At 39.4% G+C, this 15,807-nt stretch overlaps 2 protein-coding genes across 4 annotated transcripts in view; one reads left to right on the plus strand and one right to left on the minus strand.

Moving 5' to 3' along the window:
- Positions 1–7,755, minus strand: part of fchsd2 (FCH and double SH3 domains 2) — a 73,612-nt gene extending 65,857 nt beyond the window's left edge. For all 3 annotated transcript variants that reach the window (XM_074679943.1, XM_074679942.1, XM_074679941.1), the window contains exons 1-2: positions 7,441–7,755; positions 1,334–1,431 (exon numbers count right to left, since the gene is read on the minus strand). In XM_074679943.1, the coding sequence (XP_074536044.1) occupies positions 1,334–1,431; positions 7,441–7,461 (119 nt within the window). In that variant the 5' untranslated portion in view covers positions 7,462–7,755. The remainder of the gene's footprint in view (positions 1–1,333; positions 1,432–7,440) is intronic.
- A 3,424-nt stretch (positions 7,756–11,179) lies between these two features.
- On the plus strand, positions 11,180–14,102 carry p2ry2.1 (purinergic receptor P2Y2, tandem duplicate 1). The gene is made up of 4 exons (XM_074680098.1): positions 11,180–11,516; positions 12,905–13,073; positions 13,451–13,796; positions 13,911–14,102. The coding sequence occupies exons 1-4, from the start codon at positions 11,180–11,182 to the stop codon at positions 14,100–14,102; spliced, it is 1,044 nt and encodes a 347-aa protein (XP_074536199.1).
- The last annotated feature ends 1,705 nt before the right edge of the window (positions 14,103–15,807 follow it).

Consider the following 15,807-nt stretch of genomic DNA (forward strand, 5'->3'; position numbering starts at 1 on the left):
GTGGATTTATGACAACCTAACTCTTAAAATCTTTGTGGTAATCTTAAGAAGTTCCCAGCACTTCATCTGAAGTCAGGGACATCAGCTACAGGAAAAACTAGAGAGGTCTCGGTTGATTGCTCAAGGACACATGGGTAAAGCAGATGCAGTTGCTGCAGGGGCTTCAGTTGTCGTCTCCCAAATGAAAGGCAGTTTATCCAATCACTGCACTATCCCGCTGCTCCTGATTTCACCCCTATGAGAATGTGTCATCAAAAATAATTAAAAACATTAAAGGCAAGCAGAATGTAGTGAGAAAACCCTGCAGGAGGCAGCTTTAAACCATAAAGATGACAAAGTCAATTTGAATATCTCTACCCAGTGGCATGTCCCGCCATCCCTCATGAACCAGAAGAGCTAACATTTTGGTTGCATATGCTTAACTGGCTTTCCCACTCTCCCACAAGTGAGACCAGGGCCTTGTTCATGCTCCCAACCCAGCAGCAACAAGACAATCTGTTCTCAAACAGCTGGAGCTGCCCTCAAGAGTGGAAAGAGGGGGGCAAGAGATGTCTCGAAAAGACGAGAAGTGTGAAAACCAGAACCACAGAGAAAAACAGGAACAGAGGCGGAGATGCAGGGAGTATTAGAGAGTTTGCTGTCATAAATAATCAATGCTTAGTCAACTCAGAGAATGAGAGCGTGTGAAGGAACCAGGGTTTCCTCCCATTGCCAAATCCAAAGGGGAAAACTGCCAGACTCGCACACGTCATGAGTAAACAGAGCAGAGCCAAAATGAAAAAGAGAGATATGGAGACAGACAAAAAGAATGCCAGGGCAAAAGAGGGAGAGGGAAGAAAACGGAACCAAGGGAAGAGATGGCAGGGAGAGATACAGGATGAAATTTGGCAAAGAAAAATGAGAGGAAGAATGAAACAGAGTCAAAGAGCAGGAAGAGGGCAGCAGGAAATTCCTTCGTCATTTACTTGACCTTGTGTCTTTCTCCGTAACTCTAATGTGACATTTCTTCTGCTCACTTTCGTTCTCTGTCAGTGTAAATCATGACTGGCTGGTAGCTTTGTGATGTACATGAAGACTTTTTTGAAGCACAGAACTTAAAAAGAAATTATTCATGTGGCTTATAAATGATGCCATCGCTTTAGAGTAGTCTCGACATGGTCTGCAGCACAATGAAGAAGAGTACACACACAGCTGAAGGGAAAGTTGTCTGGACAAGAGTTGGATGCCAATGCATCCCAACAGAGTTACATGTTTCAGAAATCAGCTTTCAAGGTTCCACTGCATGGATAAGAGCACGTTTGCATGTGCATATGTGTAATATGGGTGTTCATACCTCATATCTTCCAGCAGGTCACATTCAGTCTGGTGTTTAAAGTGCAGTCTTGTCATCTGCTCTGTGTGCGTGTTTTTCAGCTCCTGAGTCACTTTGACCTGAAAGAAAAAAAAAACAATGTGGTTGGTCGGCTGTGGTCTGTGTCGATAATCAGATATAGGGTTCTAAAATCACATTAATACTGTCCTCTCTTTATTAAAAAAAGCACAATGAACCAAAGACTTTCAAAACACTGAAATAAACTCGGCGACTTGTGACTACATTTTTCATTTTTCAAAGCACATCTGTTTAATTAAAAAATAGTCACCTTGGACTTACAGAGCTCAAGGCTACATCTGTGAATGTAATATTAAATAATAAAAAAAAAAACAGTTCAAAAGTACAAGACATTTTTCTGTAATAACTGATAATTATCTCCTGTGGAATCCTCTAATATTGTAAGACATCTTAAAGATGCCCCTCCGTGTCTAATGACTCAGCTAAAAACAAGAGCATACTTTCACACTGACATCACAGCTGCACTGACATTTTTGCTTGATTAACTGACTAAAACTACCACTTGTTTATCAAAACTGTTGTTGAATAATTATCTGTTGATCCAGAAATCCCATCAGATTACTTTGGTTTATTGGAAGTGTAACCACTATCAGGAGAAATATGAGCACCCACTCAATTTCAGTGTTTGGTTCACTGTTTACACCATGTGTATGATAAGGCAGATTCTGCACACTGGGCTCAAACGCTGATGTGGTCAACAAGCACAAACTCACACCCACACAAACAATGTCACTCTGATTTTAGATCCATCTGTCAGTCATATGTAACCTATGGAAGGAACATACTGTTTACATACAGCGCCTTAAAGGCTTAAAGGCTGTTTTCCAAACCACCTACTACACTAGCAGTGCAGACTATTTAGGCTGAAAGACAGTATGTAGAAGGTAATGTGCGAAAACTTGCAAAATCTTAAGTATGCCAAAAATCCCCAGATGTCCTTCTGATCCAGGAAAATTTCTGTAATTTTAGTATGCAATTGACAAGTCCACCTGGCATTCTGTTTCCCTCAATGCAGGGCACTAACACTGTTCGCATTATAACTACAATACATTAACACTAACGTTAGACGGTCCATGACATAGAAGTGAAGTTATGCGAAAGAAACACATGTAAATCTTGTAACTTAAAGCCCAGATAAACCACTAATTCACTTTTTTAAACGATACGTGGATTATATAGAAGTGTTTTTTCCATCAGCTGTTAAAAAAAAAATCCCTTCCAAAAATCCAGATTTATTTTTAGTAAACAATACATCTTTTGGTGTAAATTTAAAAATCAAATTTGACACTTCTGCCATGATATAATTAACACAATACAAACAAAATTCCAAGATTTACCCAAAGCTTGTGTTGTACAATTATTATAAAGGCAAAATAAAATACATCACCTGTGGCACCATTTTCCGAAACTGAAAACCAGAGTAGCTCACTACAAAACACACCCAACAGAACAGTCATACTACATACTACAAGCAAAAGCAGTAGGCTCTACGCAGTGCCTACTACATACAACAGTCATATGTAGTATGTGGTAGGCAGCTTGGAAAAGAGACCATTTCCCATGAGCACCATCACCCATTGTTATGAGGATGATGTAACTCTTGCCAAGGAATGCATTTGTTTTGGAGAGCAGAGCTTTTAACACTACCTTTCTCTCCTCAAGACAACCTGTAGGATGCAAAGCCATGGAATAATGTATTTATTGATAGTTATTTAGTACCATTGTTTAAAATGTGACACCAAGCAAACTTTGTAAACTCAATTTGTAGCATAGTTTAGTGTAAGACTATCTCTACCAACTACAACTCCTTATTCTATTGATAGGTTTAAGTTTGAGGAGACTACTGCAGTTTAACTGCTGCATGTGGGTTGTACTTAACATTATCACAACAAGCCTAACTTGTGTTTTCACCTTTAGCCCATGCTCTATTAGTGTCCTCTTCAGCTTTTTTCTGCTCTTCTGTCCTTATTCTCTTTGACAGTCCAGCTCAAGTATCCAGCATTAAAGTGATATTCTGGGATGGAACAAGTTGGGTCCTATCACAAGGTTTAGGGCAGAAATTACTCCTACAGCAGTGTTTTTGTGCAGCAGAAGCCCAGAGCGCTCGCACCAAAGACCCCCTCCCTGCTCCTCTACCGGTTTCTTCTGCACTCAGACGGGGCCATTTTTTTACTTGACCAAAAACACAAATAAACAGACTCCCACCGAAAAATCTGATATCGGTCTGCATTCACGCTTTATTTAAAGAATTTCCAGCGCGTTACTTTCACACAAAAACACAGCTGAATAAGGCTCTAGTTCTAGTTCGTGTTGTAAAATGGCTCTACCTCCGCTGCAGAGCCACAGCTGGCTACAAGGGACTCGCCGCTTAGTGCATCAGTCTGTGCAGCCTGCCAGATATAAACAAAAGCAGGTAGTCTGCCAGGACGAATTATGCAATAACAACGTAAAGATGAGTGATTATGAGAGTGAGCACGACCTGCCGTTCACTTTGAATAAAGCGTGAATGCAGACCGATATCAGATTTTTTCGGTGGGAGTCCGTTTATTTGTGTTTTTGGTCAAGTAAAAAATGGCCCCGTCTGAGTGCAGAGGAAACCAGCAGAGGAGCAGGGAGGGGGTGTTTGGTGCAAGCGCCCTGGGCTTCTGCTGCACAAAAACACTGCTGTAGGGGTAATTTCTGCCTTAAACTTTGTGATAGGACTCCATCCCGGAGTCTCACTTTACTACAAAATGAATCCGAGAAACTGTTTTCTTGAAAAAAGATGGAGAGATTTTGCTTCTCACTTCTCACTACTTAACTTTTTCAACAGGAGTAGGGTAAATGGATTTGTGTTTTCCCAGGAAAGTATGACCCAGTATTGAGTAATAAGAAATGGCACTTATACATAATCAATTTTGGCACTGAAAATCTACTTTTTAATCATGTTTATAAACAGGCAAATACATAAATGTAAGACTATTTGATGGCCACTTCTAAAGTCCTCAAGACCTTTAAGTAATACTGTTTCTCAATGACAATCAAAAGTTAATTGTGGTTAGAGAAAAGAGACTATATTTAAAAAAAGAGAGACCACATGAAAATCACATTAATAGAAGAATCTTTGAAGTGAATCAGTGTGTGTGTTCAGGGCAGAGGCTCTAATCTGGACTCATCCACACAGTCTTGTGCAAAAAGCTAGAGAAGTCCCTCTTACCATTCACCAAACAAGTGTAAACACACACACTGACTGACTCTTGCCAGAGTCACTGTGGTGGTCATTGTGTATTGTCGGGTGAATTCCACCAGCTATTCACCAGAGCTACAGAGGGCAAATTCATGACTGTTCCAGACAAAACAATCAACAACATAACACATACACACAAGCACACACTGGCACAGCCATGCCAACACACACCGCAGAGCTCTTTTCTTTTATGTGCTGTGTCTTTGAAGATAAGGGGGGAGTGGTTCATCACATTATCAGGGGGGCAAAACAACTTCAGCTGATTTCACCTTTTATCACTCAGCAAAAACCTCAGGGGGAGAGGGCACAAAGGAGAAGGGCACAGGGTGATAGGGAAATGGGAGACAATAGAGACGGGGAAAGAAAGTGAAGGGTGAATAAACGAGAGCAAAGAAGGGAGAAAAGAAGATGGGGAGGAGCTGAAATGAAAGCACTGTTAGGAAGATGCTCAGCATATGAAAGGTCACGCTAAGGAGCTGGTGTGGTGGTAGCTGATGCAGCAGGTTGGTCTATACCGCTGAGAGTGGGACCTGTTATGTAAGGCAAACATCAGCACTAGCACCACACACCACTGCTGATGCATGTGTGTGTGTGTAGAGATCAGCTCATAAAGCAGTTTGAGTTTTGCTCCTCCATCAAAGCTGTCAGCTTTAATTGAACCAACCCCTTGATGACAGAGATCAACAAAGTCTCTGCAGGTGCATTGATTGTGTCAATGTTTACTATGTTATGACAGTGTGGCAGGTTCTAAACTTTACAAATCTAATTTCAAAACACCTGTTAAGTGGTCATCATCTCTGTGTCTTTTAAGGCTGCAATCTGAACTGCCACTGCTGCTCAGTGGGTCATCTTAAACTGTTTCACTGTCCTACAGACAACAGATGCTTCTGAAAAATTCTGAGAAACCCGAGGCTCTCAGATAAAACACTGACTGTCTAATGTGACAAAAGTTTTGTTTATCACTGAGCCAGCAAAAAAAGGAAACAAAAGTCATGCTTGGTAGAACAGCCAAACTCAATTTAACACAGAGATCCTGAGTCGGGTGCAGCCATGCTAGAGATCATATTAAAATGAATCATCAGATGTCACCCAATGTCAATAAATGTAAACAAGTGTTTTGATCCGTTCTTGTATTTCTGTTCCAACTGTACAGCTTTCACCTTTTGCAAGACATATTTGGTTGTTTAACTGTTATTAGTTTGTAGAATTTCAGTAAAAATTGAGAAATAAGTGCATTTGTTATGGTTTGACTGATAATTCCAGTATGTCTTAGATTAATTGTCGAGGATTGGCCAAAAATGTGGCTGAGATAGATAGATAGATAGATAGATAGATAGATAGATAGATAGATAGATAGATAGATAGATAGATAGATAGATAGATAGGCTTTATTACAACCTATGTCAGTCTCATTAGCAGCCATCTTTAATTTAAGCCACATAAAACCAATATATGAGAGGCAAATGAGCTAAGTCTGTGAGCAGATGTGCAGAGACGCAGACAAAACACTTAAGGGGCTGTATGTGTCGCACTGAGAGTGAAATTATTAGTATCTCACAGCCAAATACTGTTACACTCTGGCTGTGGTGCTGTAGGCTGAGCATACAGAGTATGCCAGCAGCATTGGCAGGCGGTAACACATTAGTGATTTACAAATTCTCTTTTATCTCTGGACCTATTTCACAGCAAATTGAAAGGGCAAAAGACTGACAGCCGACAAATGAGATCCAACAAAATGAGTATATGGCCATAACGGTGCACTTGATCACACAGAGGTTCAAAACAACCATGCAATCATCACTGACACCATCCCTACAGCATCAATGATGAAAGTGTGCGTGCAAGTGTGTGTATGTGTCTTACAGACATGATATGACATGTTGAGGGCCAGTCAGTGAGGAGAAGCTTGCAGTATAAATGGCACAGGGGGAATGTGTGGTAATTAAGAGAAAACTGTGCAGAGGTTCACAGCCGGCTAATTGGCTCTCATGCATCTATTTCAGGACACACACACACACACACACACAGAGGGAGAGAGAGAGAAGAAGAAGAAGAAGACAAGCAATAACAACACACACTCACAAACACACATACAACACACACTTTAGGGGACTTTGTTCAATGCAGAATCAATAAGTCGGTATCAGACATTGACACTCTGCCCCGCATGTCCGTGTGTGTGTTAGCATGTGGGTTTTTGAGCGACTGGCTTTTGTCAGCTTAGTGTAGGATGAAAAGATGTGACCCTGGTCAAAAGGAAGGTCTTCCTTTGAGACGGGAGCACTACAACCTGGAGAAAACGACAGCTTTTGTTACGCTGTCTGGGCGACTGTTTACACGGTGACACCACATCAAAACCCACACAACTGCATTGTGTGGATAAAGGTGGCGTTAGTAGCTTGGTGTCACAAGTTGAGAAACAAATTACACATTGAATTTGATTTTTTGATCAAAGTTAATTCCACAGAATACCAAAACAGCGGCCACTTTATCTTTCTTCCACTCAAATGCTCCTCCGATGTGAGGTATGCAGGGTTTCAGGTTGGTCCACCTTGTGTTTTCTAGCTAGCGTTATTTGACGTTTGACGGCTCGTGCTGTAACGGTTGGACAGATGCACACTCATGTCACCAGGTTACACACTAACCAGGCTAGCAAACGCTGCTAATGTTAGCTAGCAAAGGTCTTCTCTACCCTTTAATGCCCTAAACCTGCAGCTGTAGACGCTTTCTGAATGGGTACAATACCCACGGCTAAGGTTACTACTCCGCTATCTGTCATTGTTACAGCCCAGCTAAAACATAACGGACTCTGGAAATCACTCACCTTCCTCGGCGGCGGCTGCATTTTGGAGTATTGACATGAATGGTATTTCCCTGGTGAGATCTATTGTAATTCCGATAGGAAATCCAATTCAGTGTGGGACTAATATTTTGTTTCCTCAAACAAAATACCCTCCCCTCAAAACGAAAGGGAGGACAGACGTGAGTTAAATTTGTACTCCGGCGGCCATGATTGATGATAGATGGCTGGTTTACACAGAGCAGAAACTGAGGCAGCGAGGAGAGACTGAACACATTTGTGTTGGTTGCTGCCACTACTAGAGGGCTGGTGTACTGTACTGTGTTGTGAAGCAGGAGGACAGACAGGCGGAGAGGAAAAAGCGGAGGGAAGGGATGGGGGAGATACTAAAAGGGAACCCCTTCAGCAACACAGCTCAATGGCGCCCTGTAGTGGCTCAGAGCGGCATTGTGGCTGGCTGATACCGAAAAACAGCAGGGACGTCCTTTTTGTTTTTTCTTTTCTTGCATGGTGTGTACAGTAAGACCGTTCAGGAGTACAAACATGTTTTCATCCTATAAAAGAATAAAAGAACACTGTTATCAACAAATAAGTATTTTCTTTTTTACTGAGCGTCAGTGTTATGCCGGGCTGATGAAGTGAAAAAGGCTGACACTGACAAGACGACTCTGCGTCCCACAGACCTGCATAGCAACAAGAATCCGCAGTCGATCGAAGAAAAATCGATCACAGGCCAGGACAATAGAAATTGTGTTATTTAAAAAAGGAAATATAGGCTATCTCTACTCACACTTAAAAATGTATATTTCAGACCAAATATCGCAGGCTTCTTTGTTTGCAATAATATCTTTCTCTGCCTGCTTTCTGCTCGCAATAAATATTAATGCACAACGTAATGCATTTCTCACTGTTTTAGAATAAGGTCTATAGGGCGATTTACTTTATCCTATAGTTTTAGATAGTTACTCTTGTAATTTTAATTAGCAGGCAACTGTGTAAAAAAAAAAAAAAAGTCCCCTGTAGGTTATCAGACAAGGTAATGTGGGGTCATTGCGTTCATTGGATTTGGGTGCAAGATTACTAATTACAGGAGTAGTGGAGGGTGACCTCACCCTTTGTGTTGAGATTGAACCAGCATTTTCGTTTGTCATTTCTGTGCTACCTGCATTTGAATTAGTTGCAGATGAAAATGTTGCAAAAGATAGACCTGAAAACATTGAAGTCTAAAAAATACTGGTGAGACATACCAGCCTAAGTGGGCCAAAAATAGAGGGACCCCTGGTTTTCTTAAGTGTTTGTATGGAACATTTTTAAGAGGTTTTAGCTGGTTTGGAAAAGACTATGATGTATACCTTGTATGTCATAAAATGCAAAAGAGACCACTGGTGAGAGAATGAACTATTTCAATGCTGTAACAGATTTGGATGGCTTGACTCTTTTGAAATAGCAAAAGCATTGGAATGCTCAGGATGAATAACCAAACAACATTATATTTTTTTGACAGTGATTAACATCTCCATTAACACAATGCAGCGTGTGCATTAATGGGTCGGGTCCAGTGTAAAAATGACAAAGAAAATCAAACAAACTAAAAATTGATACAACTTTCATGGAGCATTTTACTGGCAATGCCAAACAAATTTCTGGAAGGACTAGTCCTTAACTTCAGGCTCCTACGTGCCATGGCCAAGGTTAGTGCTTAGAGCCATGTAATCATTAATACACAGAGTTTCTGGGGCCGGTAAGACATTAAGTCCTCTTTCTCACCTTTTTCTCATTCTAACCAACACACACATACTCAGTCACATGCGCACACCCATACATTTTGAGAAACCAAACATAACCCAACACCCACACACAAGACCTTTCTGCCAGTGGTAACGAAGAAGATGGCTTTCGGCCGTTGTTGGATAATATGGTTTTTATTAGGATCCTGTCAAGATGCTTTTGGTATTTGATTCTTCAAATGATCTGGCTTAAGAATTACTACTTTTTAGCCACATTAAGGTAAGCTAATGTGCAGTAAAGTGGTCAAACAAATCATCTGGACTTGAAACTAGGAGTATAGATTAAAAGTTTAGACACAAACTTGAGAGTATTTGTCTAAAGGGTAAAATGCTGGAGGAAATCATGATTTAAATTTGTGATTATCTAACATTGTTGGGGATTTTAGTTTCAAAATCATGGCGTTCATACCTAAGTGACAAAGGGAAGCCTTGGTATTTATTATGGAATAGTCTAGATGGAGCTTTTTATGTTTTCTTGCTTGATATTTTTGTGTTCTTAAAACATTAGACAACAAATATTTGAACAGTTGAAGACGGCGACAGTTTTTTCCTAGTGACCGTCCATTTATCTGAAAGACCAATAGATCTGCAGCCTGAGGCCCAACCGCCTACACACTGTCGTATACAGGCTACAACTTGTCAGCATGCACACACCTCCACTCTTTAGACTCATACCTACACAGGTTTCATAGGAAAACATTCAAGCTCAGACAGCCAAACCAGAAACACACTGTCTCCACTCATAAGAATAAGAAGACATTTCACAGGATGGTCAAAACGGGGCCAACTTTGAAGGACCAGAGCATTCATACAGCGTGAGTAGCTTCATGTTTGAGGGCATTTGTCTCTTCAAAAGGGTGCTTTTTAGGTCACTTCATGGGATGTAAATTGTATATTTGTGTGCTGCCTAGCTCCAATATAGTATGGTATGCACACAACAGGTCAGAAGAATTATGGGACCACAAAGGGGACACCTGTTATCTGTTAAACATGACCAGCTGCTGTTTTGAAGGGAAGAGAAGGTGGGCTTGAAAGGTTCAAGAAGAGTGTGCAAGAGGCACTGTTAAGAGGGAAAATAATGTCAAGGGAAAAAAGAAATCTGTACTTTGACTGAACTGAAACAAAGAACAAGTAAGTCTGCATGTTCTGCCTTCTTTTGCATGTGAGTTTTACAGATCAACATTACTTCACAGGTATTAACAGGACTGAGGACTAGTTTGGACTTGAGTTATCGGATGAACATACATATTTACATATTAGAAGACTCAGAAGTAGATGACTGAAAAGCACTGTGGCATGTGAAGTGTCTGAGAGCAAATTTGCCTGTAACAATTTTGTAAAATAAGGTCAAGTCTGAATATCTGAGTATACTTGTTTGGGCAGGCAGTGGGAAAATACAAAACATATAGAATGCTGTCTTGTAAACAGCCATGAAGCGTTGTACTTTTAATACATTCAATCAGAAAAATGCTATAAAACTGCATGTACTTATACACCATGCTTTAATATGGAAACCACTGCTAAAGAATCCCCCTTTCTTCTCTCCATCCCTCACAATTATTCTCCCATTTCCTCAACAGACTACTCAGCAAGAAAAAGGCGATTAAAGAAAATCGTCTTCAAAGTGATTTACCCTGTGAAATGCACATTAGCTTTAAAATTGGATGACTTAAGATTTAATTGGATTGTGAAATTTTGATGGCAAAGTGGGCTGGTCAATTACGTTTGAGAGTGATGACTTATAGAGTTCTGTGCTGCTGAGGCATGCCACAGTGAGTGACTAGAGGCCTCCTAATATGAATCATATTGAAGTCCCTATCTTCTTGTCATACACGTTATATCTCTGTCGTCACTGACTGTGACTGTGTATGTTATAACTTTGTTTTGGTTTGGAAAATCTTTGTGGCTTCAAGCACTGAGCAATTATGAGCTTTTTCTTTGTCTGTTTCTCTCCTTCAGGTTTTCTAACGACCAAGATGGCCGACTTGGACAACACTTCAATTAGCACAACCAATTACAGCGCATTCTACTGCAAATTTCGAGAGGAGTTTAAATATATTCTCCTTCCAGTCAGCTATGCCCTGGTCTTTGTGGTTGGTCTGGCGCTGAATGCTACTGCTCTGTTTGTGATTGTGTGTCGCACCAAGCGATGGAAGCCTTCCACCATCTACATGTTCAACCTGACAATGTGCGACACTCTCTACGTCTTCACCTTGCCCTTCCTCATCTATTACTACGCGGATGAGAATGACTGGCCTTTCAGCGAACCAATCTGCAAAATCATACGCTTCCTGTTTTATGCCAACTTGTACGGTAAAGTCTTAGCACAGATCAAACTGATGCAATACACAATAATCTGAAATTTATCAACAGTATGTTGTTACCACTGATATAAGACAACAGATGGCCAAGCCACATTAGCCTCCTCTAAAATGCCTAATATTTAAATATTACAAATTCTGTAATATGAGACTACACTTGGCCATAAAACTCTACACAATAGTAAGATAGATGAAATATGATGTCACATTAGGATTTGACATGAAACTTTATACCCAGCAATAAATTATTATGCTGATACTAATATATGCTAAAGTAAAGTTTAATGGTGAATGACTAATGCTACCAAATACTAAATTCTAAAAAATAAAAGATGAGTTAAAAAGTTGCAATTCAACATCCTAATTTACAAATACACCAGGTTACACTACACTATTCTACAATACATTTAAGTAGCCTAAGCTACACTATTTGGACTAAAATGCAGAATGCTACTTAAGGGTATAAAATACTTTAAGGCCACACTAGATGAGACTGTGTCATGGATGGTATGGATAAGATGGTAAAGCATGGAATAGAATAGGATAGGATAGGATAGGATAGGATAGGATAGGATAGGATAGGATAGGATAGGATAGGATAGGATAGGATAGGATAGGAAAAAGATACTGATATTATTTAATATGTCTTTTTTAAGCTTTGCAATAGGATAGGATACAATTTTATATGTTTTGATGCATTTTGATGCATTATCATACTAATATCAATGCATTAAGATGCATACTGATGTGCAGTCACAAAACACCACAACAATGAAATGTGATACAAAGCAATAAAATGTAGTGCATCTAACTAGCTATGCTACAACAATATGTTAACTGGTGCCATTTACTATGAACTTACTGTGCTTTAGGAGGCACAATGCTCAACTGTGATAACACAAGACAACAAGAACAACACCATAATTGGCAATGGGGTTTACTCCTTTGGAATAAAAGATGTTTAGCCAGGCTAAGATACACATTCAAGTAAAAACCTGATACCATAAATGCATTATAAGGTGCTAATTAGATTAATCTATTAGAAACTTATAGTTTCCTGGTCTACTGTCAAATCTAGCTGCAATTTATTTAAGTTAAGTGTTTGAATTATTATTATTATTATTATTATTATTATTATTATTATTATTATTATTATTATTATTATTATTATTATTATCATAAAATGGTGTGTGTGTGTGTGTGTGTGTGTGTGGGGGGGGGGGTTAAAAAAAACACTGCTCATGAGAATATCTCACACATAATAACCCAAATTATTCCTACAAGTGAACACACTTCTAAAATCAAAACAAGTAATTCATGAACAAGAAGCAGCATTTTGCATATTAAAATTATTTCAACATATGTCTTTTACGTCAACAGGTTCCATTTTGTTTCTGTGCTGTATCAGTTTGCATCGCTTCATTGGCATCTGCTACCCAGTCCGATCTCTATACTGGGTTAGCGCCCGCAGAGCCAGGCTGGTGTCTGTGGCAGTGTGGGCCATTGTTTTGTTCTGCCAGGCACCTATTCTCTACTTCTCAAGAGTCAGGTGGTTAATAATTGTCCTTTTTTTATTGCTAGCCTTCTTTCTTTCTTTCTTTCTTTCTTTCTTTCTTTCTTTCTTTCTTTCTTTCTTTCTTTCTTTCTTTCTTTCTTTCTTTCTTAAAATCTCCTACTTTGTTGTTTTCCCTCTTCAACTTTGACTTATTATATCTTATTCAGCAATTATCTTGTTGAATTTGTTGGACTTTTGTGGCATGCTAACAGTGAAAAGTAGCTAATCTTATTTGACCTTGGACAAACATCTTTGAATACTATCACTTTCTTCTTACAATTCTATCACCCTCTACAAATCAACCAGAAACATGTCGGCAGTATCATTATATGACGATAACAAAACTATTTTTGTGATGTCTTCCTGATCAGGGATCGGGCAAATGGGCGTCTTTGCTACGACACCACGAGCCCTGAGCTTTTTGATGACTTCCTGGTGTACAGCTCAATCATGTCAGTTCTCATGTTTGCACTCCCCTTCATGGTGGTGATGGTATGCTATGGCCTCATGGTGCGGAAGCTTCTGGAGCCTGGCTGGGGGTCTCAAGAAGGACCCGATGGTGAGAGGGGAGGCCTGTCAGCTCAGCGCTCCAAGCAGAAGTCAGTAAAGATGATCATCATTGTGCTGGCTGTGTTCATGCTCTGCTTCCTCCCGTTCCACCTCACTAGGAGTCTTTACTACTCTTTTAGATACCTGAGGCAGATCAATCCAGCACAGGTGAAGACAAACACTTATTCTGATGAGAAAAATGTTGTTGATGATGATGATAATGCTAAGGGAAGTAAAAAAAAAAACAACAACAACTTTGTTTCCCATTTCTATCTTCATCAGGTCAGCTGTACTTTACTGGAGGCCTCCAGTGTGGCCTATAAGGTCACTCGACCTTTAGCTAGCGCCAACAGCTGTCTGGACCCCATTCTTTACTTCCTGGCTGGGCAGGACGCTCGCAGCAACCTCACCAAGAAGGCCAGGTCATCTACTTCAAAAACAAGTGTGAGCCAACGCTTGACCACACAACTTTAATCCAACACCTGAAACGTCCTGGGTTAAACCTCAATAATGTAAGGAGGATTGCTATACTTCAATGAAAAAGTTTTTCTGGCAGTATCTCTCAGTGTAGTGTTTCAGCCTGTGATGTCTGCTCATTGTCAAATCAGAAAATACAGGATCATATTGCTGCAAATCTTTTCAAAAACTAGGAAAACGTGTTTTAAATCCAACTGAGTTAAATTAACTAGTACAGAGGTCTGCAACCTATGGCTCTGAAGCCTCATGTGGCTCTTTGAATCTGGCAGTGGCTCCCTGTGGCTTTGAAAAAATATTACTGATATAACAAATTATTATAATTCTTACAAAGAAAATTAATGATACATTAACACTTAAAAACGACAATCATGACAACCCTAAACCCTAACAACTACAAACCCTAACCCTAACCCTTAACACACTTACCCTAATCATAACCCTGACCGTAAACCTACTAACCCTAAGCCTAACACTTAATAAAATCATGACTTAACATTTTGTTGAACCAAATATGCATCACATCTTATAATACACCCTGCCACCTCTCTACTTTACCTCCTACAACTTAACAGCCCACCAATTTGCTTTTGGCTTTACCTGTGGCTTACCTCAAGTTTTACACCCCTGATAAGATAACTAAGTTAACAAAAAGACAAACTTGGAAGAAAAAACAGAATATGATTTTGTGTGGATAGATTCATTTAACTTCTAGCTTGATGGCACGAAATTAACAGACAATAAAAAATAACAAGAAGAGCTACATTATCAATATTATATATCTATCAAATTCAAGTCTTTTTTGTAGTTCCACAGTTTCATAAATTCGAAAAACTTCTTGTTGGGATAATTTTACACTATATTTTGACTATTAAATTCGATACACCTATGGCTTTAGGAGAAGATAAAATAGATTTTGTGGCACTAGAATGACACGAATCCATGTGAGATGAAGAAAAATGGCTCCATTGATAGGAAAGGTTGCAGACCCCTGAGCTAGAAGTTTGAATTCAAATACAGCGTCAAAGAATGAAGGAAAGATATGCATTGAGTGTTGTATTAGTGAAATGTATCAAGTTTAAACAGAGACTCATTTTGGTAACTATTCAACAGGAGGGGACATACGTTTTCCTTGTTGAATATTATGAACATTGTGTCTTACTCTGTGTGTGTACGTGTTTGTGTTTGCAACCCTATGTGAAGGAACTAAAAAACATGCCATAATAAATGTGACTTAATGTTGACAAACTGATTGCAGGGTTTGTTTTATTCATCCCATACTGCATTTTATTAAAGGTCTTAAAACAAACTCTTCGTTTAAACTGCATTAGGGTGCTGACCTGTGGTCAACCATGAAGTGCACCCATGGGTGGGTAGCCTGGGTTTGAATTCAGCCTGTTTTTACTGGTCATTCCCTACTCTTGCCTTGTTTCCTACTCTATCTGCTGTTCTCTTCTATTTAACAAAAGACATTAAAAAATGTTTCTTGAAAAATGTAAATTAGAAATAGAAAATAAACTGCACTGGACAAACTAACACTCCTTCTTTCGTGAGTTTGTTTTGTCTTTGACATGTCTGCTTGTTAGTCCAACAGTCAAATAGATCCCTCTCTGGGAATTTTTTACATGGAACATTTTTAAGGCTGTTTTATCCACATGTTGTTAATATTTCCTTTTATGATTTTTTTCCACAGGAACAATTAAAT

This window comes from Halichoeres trimaculatus, unplaced genomic scaffold (genome assembly GCF_033239565.1).
Source record: "Halichoeres trimaculatus isolate MK-OKI-2021-1 unplaced genomic scaffold, fHalTri1.1 fHalTri1_scaffold_9, whole genome shotgun sequence".
Lineage (NCBI taxonomy): Eukaryota > Metazoa > Chordata > Actinopteri > Labriformes > Labridae > Halichoeres > Halichoeres trimaculatus.